Source organism: Geospiza fortis, unplaced genomic scaffold (assembly GCF_000277835.1).
Source record: "Geospiza fortis unplaced genomic scaffold, GeoFor_1.0 scaffold40, whole genome shotgun sequence".
NCBI lineage: Eukaryota > Metazoa > Chordata > Aves > Passeriformes > Thraupidae > Geospiza > Geospiza fortis.
Window position 1 is genome coordinate 12,650,066 of NW_005054297.1, and position 22,067 is coordinate 12,672,132.

The following is a 22,067-nucleotide window of genomic DNA, read 5'->3' on the forward strand; positions in this document are numbered from 1 at the left end:
AGATAAACTGCAGAGTAATTGCTATCTTATCTATAAAGCAGAAATACAAGAAACGTTCCACTCTATACAAACATTGCATCATTGCTAAGTAAGTTAAATGAGAAAAACTATTTCCTTATAAGATGGAAAAGTGTAAGAAGATGGGAAGAAGTCTTCCTGTAAGTAGATGGGAAAAGTCAGGTTCCCTAAGTGTCCTTCGGATACAACGTCCCAACAAACCATGTTTCCACCATAATATTACAAAACTATTACACAGGTGAAGAAACCCTGGGTTCACTATACCCATTGCATGTGTCTAAATCCAAAAATTGCTAAAAAAAAAAAAGACAAATCAAAGAGAAGTGAAACAATCCGTAAGTCTTTACACAAAGTTGAAATCCATGTCAATAGAGAGAAAGCTAGTTCTGAAAGTTTAGCTTCCCTCCCATAACCCATACTAATTTAGATACTTCTGTATATCAAATGTTTAAGATTTTAAGGTCAGAAAGAATGAAGACCTTACAAGTTCATAACCAACTCTATTATGTTTCCTTAGCACTAAGGATCTTAACTCTTAAAAGGTAAATACACTGTAGAGTTAATGTAACACTAACCAAATAAACCTGACATAACCAAATAATACTCTTGAACGCAACCACAGGTTTATCAAGGCCTTTGAATTATTTGGCTTTTAAATCTAGTTTCGTTTAATGTCTTCTTCTACTTCTGCTTTGTCATGGCTCCAGTCCTCTCACATGATTTTAAAAAAATCTATTCAACAGCATAAAGTAAAGGTCTGAAAACCCTAACGGAATAATTGAAGATATATTTTCCTGGCTTCCTGAAGTTCAGAGAAAGATGAAAATAATAGGTCTCCATTTATCTTTTACAAGTGAAATGAAAAAAAACCAAAACACTATTGCATTAAGCAAAGAGCAGTTTGCATCCATTGTGTAAAGGAGAAATGTCAACATATGGCAGGCAGCAGGGATCAGGATGTGCATGTGCTGTGCAAACAACTGCACCCATGGAAAAAGGTACCACCCATTGGCCCCTCTCCAGCATTCCCTGGCACCATCCTCTGGTGGCCAGCACACCTCAGCAGGGTGGCTCAGAGTGCTTCTGGTTGAGCTCCAAGCTGCAGGGAAGAAACCAGACAAGGGATGCTGCCTCACCTCCTGCAGGCCCAGGGCTGGGCAATGCATCCCTGCCCCAGGGGCAAGCAGAGCACTGTGCTAAATTGTACTTCAGAAAAACTTTTGAAAGCATCTGGGCAAGACTTGCAGAAGTGCACAGCACTAGTCTGAGCCATGTGTAGTATTTACACAGCAGAATAAAACTGCTTGTGCTGGCAACAGGCATAAATACTCTTGCTAGTTGTGACTTCAGCGTGAGACAACTACAATTTAGTAGCTGGCACCATGTTAAACTCTCTGCTTAAATTCTAACCATCCATACTTACATGCAGCTTGACAGAATGCAAAATAATTCCGCTTATTGCTAATCTTTTTAACTGGTATGGTTTATGTCACATTTGGGGAAGGCTGGTGTCATTCCTCAGTGTCATCCTTCTCAGCTGAGAAGGAGTATTTTTTAAGCTACAAGACTACTCTTGGGCTCTTTTTTCCTTTAAAACTACATACTGCTCCAAAAGATTTAGCACAGCTGGTTAAAAAAAAAAAAGTGGTTTTATTTCATTTATTCACTAAAAGGATGATCTTCCTTCCTGTCATTACACTTGCTGCTTTCATTGAATCATTTATTTTAAGCATAGCTCTGCCTGTAACTTTGAAAAAGCTGAGGTATTACAATTTTGCAAGTAGAGAACTCTTAATTAAATTAGTAAGAAGAAATAAGGTAAAAATCACAGCCAGAGAAACCATTCAGTTAATTTTTGAAATCACAAGTCACTTACCTTTAAATGTAATCCATACATTTAGCAAAAACGATACTACCCCTCACCCACAGATGCTGTCTTGATCTGCAGTGACTTTTTTCTAATTTATATTTTAATTAATTTTTGCTCCCCTACTGTCATGTTCAAGTCTTAAAAACTATCTAGCTCCTATTTTTTTATTAGTCTGGCTTTAAATTCTCTCAAACAGCTTCACCCAACAGCCTAGCTTCATTAAAGATTTATGTAACTCTATATATATTCTTCATATTTTCGTTTGCAGCCAAGTCATTCCACAAAATCAAATCACACTAAAATAATAAAGGGCTTTCCACTCTTCCATTAAAGCCTTTTATCCAATCACAATCAGTGCTTTTCTGGTGCTCTTCCAGCCTTTTTATCCTTCTTTTTAAATTTCATACACTAGAACTGAATGTTCAGTACTTATAAAAATTCTACATACAGAAATAAAGCTGCTTCAATACTTTAGTATTTCCTTTCAGTTGGACACTTAAGGATTCCCTTCTACCTCTTTATGTTATACAGGCTCAGGTTATTTCACTTTTCATGCCTTTGGCACCTCTCTTAATTCGCTGGTTTTCTATACAGTCCTTCTCACCCATCAATATAAAATAAGGAAAGCTGGCTATACATGTAAATTACATTTGTTTCCATTAAAATACATTTTGTTTAAAGGAATTCAACTTAGCAAATGAACCCAGACAAAACTGTTTAAAACCTTTATAGATGACTACTTAAGTAATATTTATGAGTTCTTATTTTACCCTAAAGAATTTTATATAGACTGTATGCACACAAAATACTGACTTCAGATTCTTATCAGTAAAAAATCTTGACTAAGGTAGACTTCATGCAATCACCATAAAACCTCACCAGGCAACAGAGCTGGGAATCGCTCTTCTGTGAAAAGTGAATTATTTAATTAGTTTCATGGGGTTTCTAATTTTTAATCTGGTGAGATGTTTCAATTCTGTATGATTAACAGATTTAAAAACATTTGTTTAATTAACAGTCAACAGCATGGCAAGCAGACACAACCTGGGATTGATGACAGAGGATTTATTTTATCTGGTCTAGGGACAGGTTTTGCAGCACAAGTGAACTCCAGGGCTATTATATTTGCCTTGCTCCCATTATTCTGGTTATATTTGACTCCAAACTAGCTGTGTCTGCAGGAAAAGCCCTCTTCAGCTCATCTCAGTTCCAGGCAGTCTGTCCCTCTGGCCAAGCACTACCCTCCCTGTCTGTTTAGCTGATGGATGGGAATGGGGATGGAGGAGCAGCACTTGGCACATAGATGGACAGTGAAGCTACCAGCCTTTCCTCCCACAGCACCACTGCCACTACAGCTCTTCTCTCATTTTTCAGCCAGGCACCCTTCATCACTTGTGTGCTCCTTTCGCTACAAAGTTTTTGTGCTTTCTTATAAACCCCTCCTGAATACATTACTTTTTTGGATGTCCAAAACAAATAGACAAGTTATATTTAAGTTGTAAACTTGCTTGGTGCATACAGACATATATATAAAGAACAGGTATAAAGAAAAGTTTCATTTTCCTCAGCCTTTTATCTACTAATGGTTGTAGCTGAAGATGATTCCATAATCCACAAAACAGTTTCAGCCCTGCTTTTGTGTTCTTTTGGACTGCTTCCTAAGAAAACTTTTTCCTGAAGTTTCAAAACTGGCGCTCAAATGCTCACATAGGCACTTTCTGCACATGAGCACTTTGGCAAGCAGCAGCTACCAACAGAAGCCTTCTGTGAGCTGGCCTTCTGCTAGCCACAGCATCTCACCTGCCCAGTGAATTTCCAGGTTTAAAAAAAAAAAAAAAAGTTGGTTTTGTTTGTTGTGGTTTTGGGGTTTTTTGCTTGGTTTTTTCCCCAGAAATTTCCAAATTAAAAGAAAACCATTTATTTCAAGACCACGAAGTCTGAATCACCAATGGTATTTTACCTTTTTGCCTTACCTGCAATATATGCAGACTACTATATTATTCCAGGTGTTAGTATCATTACTTCAGAAAACAAACCAAATGTCTCTTTTCTTGAAAGTATATTGCCTAGGTATTACTTAAAAGAAACACTGACAGGAAACACACTTCACAGTATTAATGAAAGAACATTTTTTGTTCTTCCTATTTCCTTTTGTAACTTCACAGACCTTAGGGATACACTTAAGAGGTCTTGTTTCCAGTAACTACTAGGCAACAGTTTGGACACAAGTCAATAAAACAAATCAGGGAGCAATCCTGTTTGCAGAATCTTATTTATTCCTGAAGTAATCTCTCTGAAAAGTCAACAATATCTGGGAGTGCTTTTTGCAGTAACCATACACATGATAAATCAGCCTGTTCCAGAAAAAAACAAGACCATTTCGAGAGATACTATGAAAACTAAAAGGACTCACCAAAGGTTCAGCCATTACAAGTTCAATTTTCTTTTCAGCTTGAACAGCAAATTCAGCAAAGAGGCTTTTGATGACATACTCGCCCGGTTTCACATCTGGGTCAATAGTAATGTTAGACATGATGATGCCTCTCTTTTCCCAGGTGGAAACAACACTTGGAGAAACTCTACGTTTATTTACTCTGCTGGGTGGTGCGGAGGCTAAAGGTAAAAAACAAGAAAAACACAGAGCCATAAAGCAGAGCTTCTAAACATGGTGCCAGTCACTTCATATTTTCCCATTCATCACACACATTTTTTCACACAGTAAATTCTCTAAAACAGAAGGAAACAACCGTAACATACAACAAGAATTTGTTTTAGTTAGGTCAGAATTTCTACTCTTAAGTTGCACAAGGGTTTACAATGTAGGTCACTTGTGTTGTCAATAAAATGCTCTACAATGACCATGATTAACACACAGTAGCTTCAGTTCAAGTATGACTAAAATCAGAAGGTTGAATGGAAAGGGTTATCCCCTATACTATGAGAAGCATTGCTTGATTTCATTTTATGCATCATCCATTAAGTTCATGTTTCTATTTGGTGTCCAAATACCTCCAAGATAAATTCTTCTTTGGCACTTTTTGTCAATAAGCTGATTTTCCTAACAAGAATGCAAACCCTTTTTAGACATGTCATGCTAACTGATCTCCTAGTCCCATGTTAAAAACTTCCTTGTAATAAATATTTATTAATCAATAAAAATAACACTGTATGTATCAGTCTCATTTTCTAACAATTATTTTGCTTTTATACTGAAATTGTCATATACAAACTTTATATATAGTTATCCACCTTTAATTTTTTTTCTCCTCAGGCATTCCAAAACATCTATTTAATGTGAAAGCTGCAGTACTGAAAATCATGTTTCAGAACTCACACACAGAGGTTTAAGACACAAAACAATCAGAGTAGATAATTACAATTCTTGTCTTGCACACTATATATCAAAATAACTGCTGACACCTCTTAATGATGACCCAGATGTACCAAGGGAGGTCTGATATTTCCCGAGTGTATTCCATGACTGCAGATGTTATTTTTCAATTGCTATTAGGAATTGATATTAACAATTCCTATCTATTTATATTAAGATTTTATTTTCCTAAGACAGTCACGCAGGGAGCCTAGTTCCCATCTGTTTCATTCTGCTATATTTTGTGATGTGTTTAGGTAAGCTTTTTTAAGGCTTTTTGCAAGTAAAGTGTGAGGAGACACATTTGGTTTATTTTACTGAACCTGAACATTTTTTTACATGATCTCAGTTTTGTACATGCGCAAACCCTATAAGCTAAATATTATCCACAACTTTTTCTCAAATGTTTTTTTTTTCAGCTCATTTATGAAAAAACATGAGACCAAACACGGAGACCAAATGTTGGTACATCACATCTTCTCAGGAAAAGTCTTGGCCATTTATTTTATCATCTATCAATTCAGAAAGTTACATTTTACATAACATAAAACAGACTCCTGCATCTTCCATTGAAATTTATCATTTATCAAATGCATTAGTGAAGTGAGAAATTCTGCAGGAGTGAAAACTGAATGCCCCCAACTACCTCAGCTTCTAATCCAAAAGGAAGGTTACCTTCCATAAAATTGTGAGTACTACACATGACTTGTTTTTAATCCCTATGTTATTGTACAAACTTGCTGTTTAGCTGGAGTAATGCATCTTTTTTTCCCGTTGCATTAAACAGGACATAAACATAAATTGCAGAATCCTTTCTTTGAGGCTAGAAAGACTTGCACAAGGTCACAAAACTGAGTGCCTGGGAACCAGGGGCAACACCAGAACAACAGGCACACACTGCCTGTTGACATGTCATAAAAAATTTCTAAACATCCTCAAATACTTCAATCCAGCACTTTGATCTCAGTAACAGAGGCCCTAAAAGACAGAGAAGAGCATGTCCCACACAGCCAGGGACAATGGGACATCACAGACACTGCCATGATCTAGATCCCTATGGTAGAAGCTCACTACATATAAGTACATAAAAGCATTAAGAAATAGAACAAAGTGCAGGCTGCAAAAGGAAGATTACAACCCAAAACTCTTTCTCATCCCACATCTGATGATTGGCTCATCCAGAAACATAAACATTACAGGGACTTTAAAAAAAAATTCATGTCTTTACAATGCCTATGTTCTCCAGCATCCACACTCTTGCCATCCTGAAGCATCAATGTTTCCAAAGGCAGCCCAGAAAATGAGAGAGATGAAAATGTGTCAAGAACAAGAGCGCAGAGGCTTGACAAGAGGTGAAAGAAGGAATAAAGACATCCTTCATGGCCATAGCAGGTAACAAACAGAAATACCAAGCATGGGATAGGCAAAACAGAAGAATGCTGCAACATGCAATTTTGAATAACTTTCCTTTCATTTCCATCAGATTAAAAAAAATAGAAATTTGAGTAGCTAAGGACCCACAACAGATACCAGATATTTCTAATATATGCAGTTGCTTTTATGCTAAATATGAGAGTTTCTAAGAAAGCTAAAGCTTTGTTCTAACTACAGCAAGTTGGACTGTCTTATTTTAAAAGACATATTAACACTAACAGGCTGGAAAGAAGTGAGTGTTTAAATCTCCTTTTGAATATCATTACTTGTGTCTTGTCAGAAGAAATTTAGCAAAGCAGCAGCTTCAGCTCATTCCAGGCTTACCTACTGGATATGCCACAGCTGTTGCATGATCTAGACTGAAGCAAACATGCCAGAGCTCTGGTCCAGTCCCCACTCCTGAAGAGTAAGGAGCTGGTACTCAACCAGCTCTTTTCACTCTCTGGGGAAACTAAGAAAGACCACTGTGCTCCTTAACCCCATACTATATTTAGATGTAGACAATTAGGTAGACAACTCTTAATAGTGTGATTACATAATACATTTCTGTCTTCAGATTTTAAAAGATCACATTTAAAAAGCCCCTGTTACTTAAGAAACAGGAAACATTGAGAGCTGATCATCTTTTAAGTGCTATCTTTACTTTGTGTTAACAATTCAATCCTCAGTAAAAGGGATCACCTTAGTGTGTTAACTTTCAAAGCTATACAGCTTCCCTCACTAAGGATGAAACTCCAAGGCTCTCTACACTGATTTAAACACAGGTAAATTCCCTCCTCAGACTCAAACAAAAGCATAGGAAACGGATAAACTGGGCAAAAATCTTATGCTGGCAAGAAAAAAAGAAGTAACTGGACTATAATCAGACTGGGTCTTGTAAGTGCTGCAGACATTTCAGTACAAGGCAGAGGTCATGACCACGCAGCCAAGGAGATGTGGTGCCAGGATAGCCTTACATCCCCCAGAATTAGCAAGGACCCCACTCCCTGGCTGTAGCTTCACAGATCCCCCTTTGGACAGCACACACCGCAGTACTGTCCAGGGAGGCAGCCAGCCTTCACACAGTGCAGGAACAGGGCATGCCTGCTCACTCTTTCAGCAGCAAAGCAGAGTCACGGCTATCCCTACAGCCATCCATGTTACTAATCTCTGTGCTCACATGCACAAACTCTCCAGGTGGCAATGAGCTTACTCCCCCCACAAAAAACAGGGAAAACGGTCATACTGAAGCAATTATAAACACTGCCATAAGAGTATTACAAATACCTTAGTTTTGCTAAAATATAAGAGTATGTAAAAGGAAGAAAAATTATTAGGATTTATTTTAATCCATGAACCTGCTGAGGACTCTAATTCACAACACCACTAGCGGCTGACATTAGCATCAAGACTCTTGTCTTGCATATGACAATGTTCATGGTTTCATCTGCTTTGTAAAACCAGTAATTTAATTAAATACACACAGAAAAACATGCACAAGGGAAAATGGAGAGGGAGCTCGACTATTTAATAAGTAAATATATTAAGAGTTTGTTAAAGAAAAGTCAAAATCTATTCTTAGATTTCTTAATTAGGTCAAACAACATCATTATCTGGTATAATTACATTCGGTGGGATGCATTTACTCATGAATTTGTAATCAATAAAATTGTAAGAAGGATCTATAGGAATTTAAATATGCTTAATGGAAAAAAAAAGTCATTGCAGGACAGAATTAAATAATTTTTTCTGCTATTCTTTGCCATCAAAGCAAAGCCATCATAAGCCATTCTTTACTCTTAGCTGCCAGAGAAAATGTAAGTCTCAAACATCATTTGGAAGCTTCAAAACATGAAGCATTCTACAGAACTTCATATGAGATCTGGAACCAGAAACCATACAGTTTGCAACAGTTCAAAACTAAAAAACTACTTTCACCAACCACTTGAAAACAGTGAACATTATTCACTTGAAACAATATCCTGTTTGTTTGCTCTGATGTGAGCTACTGCTACGTGGGAAATCTGGGAGCAATGCAGTAAGGAAATCTTTGTTAAACAGTATTGTTTGGTTGCTAGGGCCACACCGAATTGTTTGGATAGTTGCAAGGAACAGTAAAACAATACAAAGGGTAATTAGACAGACAACACACTCCTAGGTCAAAAGGCAACACGCCCTGATGTATGCTAAGTGAAAAACAAAGCTGTTTCATGTTAAACACAAGTGTCTAGAGCTAGGAAAGGTTATTTAATACCCAATTTTATAGTAAAGAATGCTACTATTTTATCATCCTGTTTCTCTCTGCATAGCCCAAATGCATCAAGTATTCGAGGATATAAAGTAGCCTCCTATTTACCAAGGAAACTATTCAGGGTTCAAACATACAAAGCAGGTACTGAAAGGTAATGAACACCAGCCAGTGACAGCTGATGAGTCCATTTTACTTCATGGCTAATAAAAAATGATGATTTTTAGCTTTCAGACTTTTTTTGGGTACTGCTTTACACTTAGCCAAGTGTTGGCACTTTATATGTGCTTTTTCCCCAAGTTTTTCATGGTTATTGCTTTAACTGAAATTTGGGTTCAGTTGCTGCTGTGTCTCAGAAGTTGGAAATGGCTGGACTGAAGCAAAACTTCCATCAGGTATCTCCCCTCTTTCCACATACCTGAAAACACATCTGGAATTACTTTCATAGCATTTTAAAATAAGGTACTCAACTGTAAAATAAACATGCTCAACATAATCTTGAGGGGCCTCCGCAGTTTTCATCAAGCAGATTATATTCTTGGTTGCTATTTTTATAATTAATTGCTAAAGTAGTACATAATTTTACATAGCTCACATTTAGCAATTAAGCTTTTTACTGTTATTTTTGAAGCACATGTACTTTCAGAAGTACTTTATATTTCCTGTGACACTTGTTGCAGAATAGGGTTTGCATGTCCAACTGACAATACAAAAATCTCCAAAGACTAAAAATATTACATGTGGTTACTTAAAGGAATTTTAATTAAACTCCTTGCCTTCTCCTCTGATAACATCTAGAACATTTTATCCTGCCTCCAGAAATGATATTAATATACATGGAAACTTGTCTGTAGTGATTGTTAGAACGTTTCATAACAAACAATCTTTAGTTATTTTACCAAAAGAATATTTTTTTCCTAAAAAGGATGTCAATGCTCAAAAGAGATGGCAATCTATCCAGAATCATGCCAACAAATTATGAATAGAGCCCAAATGTTAAACCTAGGCTTCCCATGTCCCTGATAAGAACTCTGTTTTTCAGAGCAACTTCCTCACTAAATTTATCATTGCTTCACAATTCTGGAAGTCCTGTTGATCATCAGGTTTTTACTGTTTCCAAAGTCTGCTTGCTCCTACCAGTGGAAAAGAAAGTCTTATGACTTGAATGAAAGGAACAGTGAACAGCTTTATGAATACAATGAAATTCAACAAACACTGCTCTAGTAACAGGTGCACATTCCAGATCTTAGCCTCCAACCTATAAGCAAATACAAAGAAAGAGCGATTCTTCACTCAAATCTCTTGCATTTGCTTTCCCAGTAGTGATAGGAGGCTGTGGTTTACCTGAGTTGCTGAAGCATGTGGTGGCACAGAAGACAACCAGGTCTACTTCACTGGTTTTTGTTCCAACTACGCAGCACTACTGATAATGCATGAAGCCTGTCTGACAGCTGGATTTATCCCTGCCTCACTTGCTCCAGCTGTACTGAATCCCTGCTGATGTCATGCACACCCAGAACTGTGGCACACGTGGCTGGCTCCTTGGCTCAGCAGCATCACACAAGTGCTAGATTCAGCAGTCCGGCAGAATTAGCTGACACTTTACATTATACTGCATTTATCTGGATTTTCTCATTTATTTCATTAACACTTATTTACCAGCAAGGTGGTACTAATCTTAAACTGTGCTACTAGATACAATAGAAGAGGAAAAAAAAAGCAAAGTCATAAAATACATACTCATTTTGAGCACATCCATTTTTATACAAATGCTATTCTGATTTTCTTGGTTATGTAAATTATTCTCAATAATATGTTTAGACAGATCAAGAAATTGAGTTTCTGCCAGATGCCCTTTTTTGAGGCATTCTTACGAGGCCCTTAGAAAACCCCATACCAAATACGAATATTAATCTTGATACTGGTATGAAACACTCAATACCAAGGGAGAGGCAAAGCAGCCTCCTGACACTAGAGCAATATCACTGTACAAGATAATCTAAATAATGTGAACAAAAATCACACTCTTTGACAGTGAAATTAAGCATCTATTATGGGCAACCGACCACATGTTGTCATAAAGTCTGGTACCTAGACTTTCCTTTGCTGTATATAATGCAAATATGAACTGATTGGCAACACCACAAATACAAACACAGTAGAAACTGAAATCAATTTGGATACATTAGAATATACATGATCAAGAAAACAAACCAGCACTTTTCCCCCTATTTCTCATACCTTAGTCTGGATACATAGTTCTTGAAGCACAAGCTTCCTATTATTTTCAAGACAGACTACACAACTAATTCATCCAGCAACACCAGCTATGGAGTTCTCTCTTCCTTTTCTGTGTTGGCAGTATACAGTGAATTTTCTTTGGAACATGTTTAACAAAAATTTTGGCTTCATACATGTGTCCAACTATGCAAGAATCAAAGAAGAACTATTATCTCATTAACAGGTCACATGGACTAAGCCCAGAGTACCAATTCTTACCTCACCTCTCTCAATTCTTTACTGGTTTTAAATTACTTATGGAAATAATCAAGTAACCAGCAATTGTAGCTGGTACTTGTGTCATGCATTTATAATATGTCACATGATGACAAAATGAATGGATTATCTACCTGTGAAGTAGAAACAGGCTTAGAAGTGGCTTTTTTCAGTGGTACGGTTCATGTAAAGTTTGTAAAGCCAAGTCCAACCTTTCAGTGAGAGGAAGTTTTATGTGTATTGATAACTTCCTCTCCACGTCTAAATCGGAACTCAAATTTTACTTCTGCAGTAGAAACACTTCCCTATTAAAAACTTCTCTAAGGAGTCTCAGATATGTTTAATTTCAGCCAAACTCTGGGACAAAGAAACATTAATGAATGCTGCATCAATAAACAGAAGATAAATTAATTTCAACAAGTAGTTGATTAACCATATGGCTGTAACATGAAGGATAGCCTGAGAGAGAATACACAAGGTATTTCTGAGTTTATTGCGGGAACCAGTGCTATGACAGCTGAGCTTTCATTTGGACTAAAAACATCCCCGCAGAACAAAATCTTCATAGAAATCTTCAAAGTTTTATTGTAAAGATTATTTTTTTACCTCCGGCAAATATGAACATTCTTTCTTTAGGGAAAGTTGACTCAACTGGGAGAGCAGCTGTAAATTTGTCTAGCCACAGGTACTCACATGAAACTTGTTTTCTGCTCTCAAAGACTCTGCAAACACAGGCAAGAATGGTAATAGAAACATTACTTCTTGCCAACACAAAGACACAGCAGAAATTCTAAGGCATAGAACCTTGTCAGGCAATATCTGATTTTCTAGGTATCTGGGCCAGATTGCAATCCCTTAGAAGTCTTGCTCCTATAGATGATCCTCAGATTTTGAGTTTTGCCTTATAACTAAGTAATTTAGTCCTTCCAGAGATTCAGTAGCCTTCTTCTCCACTGCTGTTAATACCCCTGTCACTTTCATTCTTAAAATGTGATTTTTAGATTTTCATTTGGCATAAATTTCTAGAAATGCAACCAAACAGTCTCCCACAAGAGAAGAAGCTAAAGGGAAGTAATATTCCATCAAACTTGAAAGTGCCATTTTTAATTATTAAAAAAACCCAACTCTAACAAACCACAAATATTTCAGTTTAGAAGACAATTTCTCCAGCACCTTTTCCACACATATAACCATTGTCTGGGATGTATGAAGTAAATTCCCCATGTGTCAAACACAAAGAAGTCCTTGAAAGGTCTTTTTCCCTTCTAAACTCCCCATCACCATGATCCTCTGGAGACTTTTTGCTATATTCTCTGCCACATTGTTCTTTTACCCCTTTTTTGTACTAATATTCTTCTTGACTAGCTTCTTTAATGGCTGAGCAAACTCTAACCAGCAGATACTCCAATTTCTGTATGGGACTTCATCTCTTATAGTCCCTTCCCTACTTTGAAAAGTCAAAAATAAAATAGGTATATGATTTCTTCCCTGAAACTCTAGAACAGGTAGAAAGATAAAATGGATTTGAGATAAAATCAGGGAAGTTATTTTAAAATACTTATTTTTTGTAAACTCAGACACATGAGAAGAGAGAAACTGGGCTTTGAATTTCTCCAAGTAAATCCCACTGGCTTTGCCATTACAGACTGTGGCAGTCATCCCTCTTACCTTTATACATAGGTGAGAAGTAGCAGCTCCACTGAACATTCTTTCTAAACCTCTATCCTCATAGTGTACAAGAAGCACCTGCTTCTCACAGAACTGTGGCTGAACAGGACAAACAACAGCCACATACATAATGCCAATCACCTAAATCAATGGATGAGCAATTTTATTTACTGGAGTAGAACACACAAAAACTTTTATTCAGAAATTTAACGGTTGAAAAAGAGATCAGATCTGACATTCAGGATAGTGCAAGGATACCCAGGGCAGTAGTCAGAAATAGACTGTTAGTTGTTACTGGGCTCCCTCTGTCCACTGAGAATGTTGGATTTGACACCATCAAAGGCTGCTAGAAGCTCCAAAGATAATGCTGAAGATTATCTGATCTCTAGTGCTGTGTAATTCTAATGCAGTGTCTGACAGCAGGACAGACTGTCCCATCTATGGCACAAGCAACTACCACGGCAAAAAAGAAATTTAAAATTACATACTATTTTTTTAAAATCACTAAGATGAATATAAGATAAATTTACATACATTTTAAAAAATCCTCAACAACACAACAGCTAGGAATAGATGGGAAATACTGGCTGAAATTTCTAGACACATATGCAAGAAGTACAACTCATTTTGTGACTCATTTTACAGAGCCTTGTATGGTAGACCATGCATGTAGATTATTATCAGAGAGGAAAAAAAGAAAAATTAAAAAATAAATTTGATAGCACAAGATGCCAAAAGAGCAAACCATACGCAGTGGAAAACAATGTGATAGAACACAAAAACTAGAGGGGGAAGAGGAAATCAGTTTGAACTCAATTGTTTCAAGTCCTGCCCAGTCACTCTTGATTACGGCATGCCATCAGGATATCCTGGCCATTAAAGTGTCAGATCATTAAAAATGTAGTTTATATAATTCCTTTACTAGAACAACAGCCAGAATAGAAAACCTCTTCAAATAAAGAAGCTGCTCTCATGCAAGATCAGCTTCAAAGAACGTAAAGGATAAGTCTCATCTGTCCATAATCTAAACATAATCCATGACATTTGGAAGCAGGATAATGTCAGGAATGTAAAGGTTCAGGGCTGTAAGTTATATTCCCAACAGTAGTTTTCAGAAATGCTCTTTGTGTCCTGACATTTTATACAACTGCCTTCAATGCAATTTTAAGCTGCACACTTAATAAAGCAAGCTAGACTTTAACACATTAATTTCTGCTTGAAAACAGTTCTGTAATCAAGTTGTAAACTTCTCAGAGAAACAATACCACCTCATGCACACATCTGGTACCTTCAGTCTCCTTTCCCAGTAGACCTTGTGAAGACCTAACATGCCCTTAACCATCAAACTACTTTGCACAGCACAAGCAAAGAATGTAGGTATCCAACCTGGTATCTCAGCTTCCTTCAAAACACTGAACTTTAACAAATGAACATACATAACTATCAACATTCACTCATTTACAAATTTTGTGCTCCCTCAAAAGAATAACCACATAAGTATAAAAAAATCCCTAAACTTGTTTCTTTACTTCCTATCCTTATTAGCATTAGGCTTCTACAGCATTGCAAGTCATACTTTCATTAACGAAGCAAACACAGAAGCAATTTATTCCAGTATGATTAACTTGCAAAAAAAAAAAAAAAGCTTACGGTATCAATTTTAAAGGGCAGTATCTGATGCTTATTTTTTATTTAACATTATTTCTGCAACTGGAACAAAGACATCAACTTCCACTGAATATGGAGAGCAAAGACAGAATTGCCTAACACTGGCTTGTTCTGTTAGTTCTTCTGATCCACCTGCACTCTGGAAAATGTAAACTGAGTCCCCACTAAGTCTGAGCCAGTACTATTCCCTCATTTTCATGGGGGCTTGTAAGTTCAGGGTCACCACCACACCAGTCAGTTACCATGCTTTTAGATGGTATGTGCATTCATGCAATGGCTGAGAGGCCATAACTCATTAGTATTATTTCTCCTTCAGTTCAGTCTCTTGGAGTTTTTTATTATTTAGAAGAAGTTTCCAAGGGGAATGCAGATTCCTATAGAGCAAATTTAACCTTGCTGAAGGCAGTCTGGTTTCTCATCATTCCTTCTCCTGGCTGGTGGACTCCCATTTGAGAGCCAGATACTGATGGTCAACTTTTCAAGCAACAGGGAAGGGCTGGTAAATTTGCATGCACTCATGACCTTTCTGATTGGCACAGAAAGTGTGCCTGCACAGCCCATGGTGTGAGGGAAGTGGAGCAGAGAACAGAACTTACTGCTCTCTGTTACTGCTAAGAGAGAAACCCATTTTTGTCATCAAATTGAAGGCTGCACCAGGCTGGAAACACACTGAAGCTCTGAATCCTGCATTAAGCATGAGCTAGCAAAGGCAATAAAATTAAATCAATGCTTGGCTAAATGATGTTAAACTAAAAAGCAGAAGGGAGACCAAGGCAGCAGTGGAAAGATACACTAGTCAGGGCTGGGGAGTGAAAGAGTAGGAAGAGAAGGAAAGAGAATTTTATTCACCGGTGTTTATACCAGATTTCCTTATACACTGATCTGTAAGTTAAGGAAACACACATTTCCACAGCAACGATGAGAGTGAACCTACTCTGAATAAAGAATTCACTTCCATGGTATGCTAACTACATGAAGAGAAAGAAAAACACAAACTAAATCTAAAGTTTTAAGAAGTAGCATTTAAAATCTAAAACTAAGGCAAGGATATAGCAGCAAAGGAATACGCATAGATACAGGCTGCACAGACACTAACAATTGTAACTGCAAACGTGATGATGTTTCATTTCCTTTCAATATATTAAAAGACAGGTATACACCACATACAAAAAATGCATTCTGTAACAAAGTCAAAGTGACCACAGGCATACCTTTGTTAACTAGCAAACAGAAACTTAAATACCTTATCTCATCTTTCCTAATACACAGTTCTCTGGAAAAACAAAACTTCACATCCTCAGTTTGCAGACTTAAGGATATAAAAACTCTATTGGCCCACTGTATTTGAAGAAAAAACAATGTCAAAATACTCAACAAATTTATGCTTAATCTTATTTCCAAATAAGACTGTGTCAGAAGCCAGCAGCTTTTGCAAAGAGGTTTTGCAGAGCACAGCCCAAGATAGTTTGTTTAACCTTCTCTCACTTCGCTGCCTGCTTATTCTTTCCTTGTGAGAAGAGGGCAATTCCAGCTTCCAGTTCAAAGAGGAAAAAACTTTTCCTCATTATCCTCATTATGTTCATTATCCTCAATTATCCTCATTAGTGTCAAATTGATACCTTTCCTGAGTAAATGCAAGAAAGTAATGAATGCTGGCAGTTTTGCTCTAAAAGATTATTTCAGAAAAGGACTCTGGAATGTCAGTTATAAAGTAACCAAGAATAATGTATCATTTAAAATAATGTATCATTTAAAACAAACAAACAAACAAAAAGCCCCCAAACCCAATACATTAGCCCAGACTGGGTCCTCTTAGAGAGCACCTTACGTCTTTGTAAATAACTGTCCAGTGACGTATTCAGAAATATTGCAATAGTATTTCTGATACCAAGATATGTTTTGAAAATTGAAATGTTAGGTATATATACACAAGAATTAAAAAAAGCAAAGAAGAGAATAAATAAACAAATACAATCCAGCATTGGAATATGCTCAAGCATACACAAATCAGGGACAGAAAATGTCTCATGCATTAAATATCAATTTCAGAAAAGAACAACTGTTCCACACTCTAATTCTGTCAGTTTTGCCTGGTAATCCTCCATATGAACATATGAGCTGAAAAGGAAAATATACTAGACTAACTCAATCTGCCACATTTAACACAAACATGTCACAGGAAGAAAAACAGAAAAAGTGAACCCAGCATTTTCAAAAGCATATTCTTACAGTAACTTTGCTGAGGAATAAAAAAACAAACTCCTTTTTCTTTTCACATCCAGGTAACTACCTAAATTTAACTGTAAAAAAAGAATCTGATCATTACCCTGAATGAAATTTTCTGCCCTGCACTCAGGGAATCAGCTCTTCTGAAAATTCAACTTCAATGAGTTTCAGTTCCCAGTAGATATTACCAAAGAGTTATCAGCACATAGGAGAGACTGAGTATTTTTCAACTACAACAGAAATTTCCTTGTGAAGGCGTAAACACATAATGCTGTTGTAAGTTCTGTTTTTAAATAGGTGTAGTTAGTTGTCTGTGTTTTTCCTGTTTATCAAATGTGCTCTTCTGAGCCAAGTTCTTCATTCCTCAAATTCTACAGAAAAACATCAGTGTCAGCTGCTTAATTTATTGATAATCTGGGACACCTATTTTCTTTGGGAAAAAAGTTTTATGAATATGAAAATTAACAAATATAGAAAATTTAGGATTGTTCACTAAGACACTTATCTAAATTTGCTTTGCATGTGTGGGTTAGTGTGACTATTGTTTTTTGGTGTTTCTCAGTGCTTTTTAAGTCTTTAACAGAAAAGGTAGTGCTGAGTTCACATGAGACCCTAGTTAGCTTCTTTTTTTTTTTTGAAGAAAAATCATGAGACGCTTGTATTTCTAATCAGTCTTTCTGGCTAAATTTATCTATGCTTACTGCAAATAAAAGTAGACTAAATTAGGAAGAATCCCAAGTTGTGCAATTCCTCAGGGAAGCAGATGACAGCCTTCAGGACTTTAAGTCCTCAGATGAAGCGCAAGGGTATAGCACAAACCTGGCAGAAAAATCCCACCCAGCAAGCACATAGCCAGCACTCACACTGGACTTCTGTATGAGGACAATACTCAGTGCCATGCTATTCTTAGCCACCATAAACACACCAAGGTTTCAGAGTTAACAGCTTCTTTGTCAGATTCACGGGAAGAGACTAGTCACATCTGAAATAAAAATAGGCTGTCATATGCTTGTCCACGGAACCCCAAAATACATGGCTAAATTGGTCATTTAAAAGATTTGAGCTGCAAGGGAAAAAAACCCCTTTTTTCTCCTACCTCCCTCAACTTTCTTTTTATGTTTTTACCTGATTCTAATTTACTTCAAAAAGTAGTTTGCTCTCTCTGCAATAGGAACCTTTATCTGGTTTCAATACATTCTTTTCAGCTCTAAAAAGCATTGCAGAGAACCGTAACTGAGAGGCTGAGGCTGATATGAATGGGAAGTTCTGGCTGTGGAGGCACCAGGGAACCGGTGCTTTCAGCATGGCCTGCATGAACAGCACCTGGCTGAGTGGGTACGGGGATCCCCCTGCACCCACCTCACCCACCTGCAGTTTCACAACACACCCAGAGCTGGAGACAAAGAATCAGGTAATGACTCACAGAAGTGGGACAGGATGGACACACTGAACAGCGACAACTTCAAAAACACTATCTAAAATCTGTTGCCAACTGAAAAGGAGCCCAGCATACATGGAGAACGTTACACCTGACATTCCTGGCTCCCTGAGCATGACCATAGATTACAGATGTAATAGCTTGACACAAGCATTGTGGTGACTTTTTGCTGGACAGACACCTTGAGCACCCCCCTCTCCTAGTGCCTGCCTGTTGGGTGGACCTCTTGGACTCATATACATTGCTCCCCTCAGTTCATATTTTAAATAAGAACTGCTTTCCCTCTTACAAGATATCACATTTACATCTGCTACAGAGATCTAAATGCTGCAACAGCATTTCCTACAGTGTGTTGTGGTAAAAATTAAATAGTGGGTTTTGTATTTGTGTAGACACGGAATAGTGTCTACATTCCGTGGGTTTAGTATTTGTGTAGGAAGACACGGAAAATATCCCCGGTCTATCAGAAAATAAACAGATACACTGGCCTACAAGCTGATGGACAGGGATAAAAACATGTTTATACATCAATGCATATTTCAAAGAGAGCAGCCTGTTAAGGAGGTGAGACAACTGTGTCATAGCTACATTCAGATCTGCAGTCATTCAAATACTATCATGTTTTGGGGCTTGAAAAGGAACAAAGTATCTAACTGCATGTCCTGACACCAACTATGGCTGGCCAATAATGACAGCAGTACTTGCATGATATTTAGAAGACTACACAGTTCATGACACACATAAAAATGAGGAATGTGCAGGAAAAATTATAAGAAACAATTACATTTCTGCTTTAAAAATTCTCCACTGTTCATCCCTCTTTAGGAAGAGAGGATGAAATTTCCTAGTAGAGGATATCACAAAACAAATAATGGTCTGATAATCTGTAGGGCTCCTTACTACTGCTACATGATCAAAAAAAAAAAAATAGGTCATTTAAGTTTCCAACCAGAATTACTACAGACAGGTGGTCAATGCTGCCATCTCCCAAGCTGCAATACATAAATATATTGGCAGTATTATTTTTAAAATGGAGCAATACTTTCTTCATTCTTGCTCAGGTATACTATTAACAGAACTGATATTATACATTGCCCAGTTATTCCCACTTAACCCTGGAAATCTCAGACTCTCTGATCAAGGTTTTGGAGCTCAAGCTTCCTCGGTACATTGAGGTTACACAGACAAATTCTGTATCTATTCTAATAAAGCATTACCTCAATAATCACTCTCCAACAATAAAACACAGATGAGATGAACAACTGACCAGCTTCTGGGGGGAACAGAAGCAGAGGTGAAGTTTGGGCATGGTGGGGGGTTAGGGCCTCAAAGTGGGGAGCACTCCAGCCCTGACACCTGGAAGGAGACCAAAGGCAAACCACGAAACGCTAACAAGCTCTGGCCTCTGCCCAGCTACACTCTTGGCCAGTGACCTGGAAACGCCAGTTTCACATCCAGAGCTCACCGCTCATCTTTTTCTTTCAAGATGTGGGATTTAAGTTTGTGTGGTCACATATTAATACCATCATAAAACACTGCGATGTTTTAATCATGTCAGGATGGCACAGCTGCACCTCCTGGGTCTCTGTCACCTCTCTCAGTCCCAAACAGCTAAAACTATCTGGTATTAACAATCTCCTTCTGGCAGTCAGTCCTAGTAACCTCAATCTTAAAACTGCAAACAATTCTCAAGGACTTAACATCATTTTTCTCAGCATCATTAGGTAGATGGTCTCAGCAGAAGTAAGCATGCAGGAAAGACACACAAAAGCTTGAGAAAAAACTAGAAATGTGCAAGAACATATGTTAAAAAATCCAGTATCTAAATAAAGTTAACTGAGGATACACTACTTCCTCACTTCAGGTTTTCAGAATAAGAAGTGCAGTGCATACTATTTTTTATTTTTTTTTAAGACTGGAATCTACAGCAAGACACCAGTTTGGCACACCAAGATTGACTTTTAGTGATGCTGAACTTCAGCTTCAATACACTTCAAAATGTTTTTGCGCTCAGTGGTAGTATAAATTCACATCCTTTACTGCATTTTAGATAGTGAAATCCTACAGGTTTACTTCAAATAATATAGAAACAATGCTGAGGACCTCCCAGGCTCTGTCCTGCCACCCTCTCCCCTGTTTGATTAAACACATTATGTTCTTGTTTTTCCTTGTCTTCTCCAAGATGAGCACTCCAGTCTTGCAGTTACAGCAACGTCTTTAGGGATAATGTGGGCATAAAAGATAGGCATGAACTATAAATTAAAAATAAATACATAAGTAAAAATTATTCAAATAAACCTTTGAACAATACTACACTGATAGACACCAGGAAAACTTCTAACAGTGAAATCACTTTCCTTTTGTCCACCTTTTACCTTATTTGGGAAACTTGGGGTTTGCCCATAGTTTTCTTAAGGTAGTTCTTTCAGAATTAGTGATACACTTTTAATTTTTCCTACAGAAGAAAAAAAAATCTAAATTGAAGTACTCTTTCAGGGTTTTAAAATCATTATTTAAGAAGAGAAAAAGTAAGACAAAAAGACTGCAAAATCTTTGCCATCCATGCACTCCTGCTAGGTTATTTCTAGGTTTGGGGTTCTCTCCTTTTTTCCTACCCAGTTACTTTCTGAAGAGAGAGAGATTAAAAGATGAAAATACCCCTACATGCAGAACAATGTAGGATTCTACCTTAATATCCCCAGCTTAGTCTATCATGGGTTTCTGGACACAGAGTTCAAACAGCTACCAAAAAAACCTTTGAACTTCTCAGCCAAACCTCAGTACACCTGGCTAAGCTTCTTTCTTTCTTCACTTTGCTGTCATAAAAATGAAGTGCCAGTTGCCAGCCTCTCTTTTTTCAGGACAAGACCTCATTTGTAGCTGAAAGAACAGTAAAAATCTGGTGATATTTGGCCCAGCTGCTATGTCCTGCTGACAGCCAGCACAAAGCAAGATGTTGGAGAGAAAAAGGAGGCAGGTTTCCACTGAGATGTCAGACACACGATTCTCTAAGCCCAACACGGGCTGCACTAAGAGCTGCTGAGCTGTTACTGACCACTGACCCTGGCACCCTCACACACATCACTTTCCTAACCTGAAGATCTTCAGTCCTAGTTCAGCAGCGTGAATAAAGGCAGAGAACAGGGATGATGAATAAAAGAAGCAAAAGGAAGAAAATGAACAACCCCCAGAGTTACTTAGACTGCTTTGATAGCACTGTGAATGTAACAATGCTTTCAAATATCCAATAATTAGTTAGCATTTATTTGCAAGGGCTTAAGGCATTCATACATCTTTCTAGACCACTATTCTTGCCCATACCAGTTTCTCGCAAAGAAAACTTCAAAAAATATAGTTGAAAATATCCCCAAATCACATGCCAGCTGTGCTTGATGGGCAGAAGCACAGGAGTTATTTATACCTCCCATGCTTTCCTAAGATCTCTTTATAAAATTAATTGCTTCTAGAACTTAAATGAATTCTTGAGCAAGAAACCTATAAATATTAATGTTCTAAATTAAAAATGTTATTTTTGAAGATTGAAATGGTTGTTTTTTAAATTCTTAGCATTCTGTTTCTGAGGCTACATATATCTGATAAAAAGTACTCCTTCCTTTGGATTTTCAAATTCTTGATTCTTAGAAGAATGAGA

General features: G+C 37.3%; 1 protein-coding gene across 12 annotated transcripts in view; it reads right to left on the minus strand.

Moving 5' to 3' along the window:
* FRYL (FRY like transcription coactivator) overlaps nt 1-22,067 on the minus strand; it is a 151,018-nt gene that overhangs the window by 92,749 nt on the left and 36,202 nt on the right. For all 12 annotated transcript variants that reach the window (XM_031065964.1, XM_031065973.1, XM_031065875.1 and 9 more), the window contains exon 2: nt 4,302-4,501. In XM_031065964.1, the coding sequence (XP_030921824.1) occupies nt 4,302-4,421 (120 nt within the window). In that variant the 5' untranslated portion in view covers nt 4,422-4,501. The remainder of the gene's footprint in view (nt 1-4,301; nt 4,502-22,067) is intronic.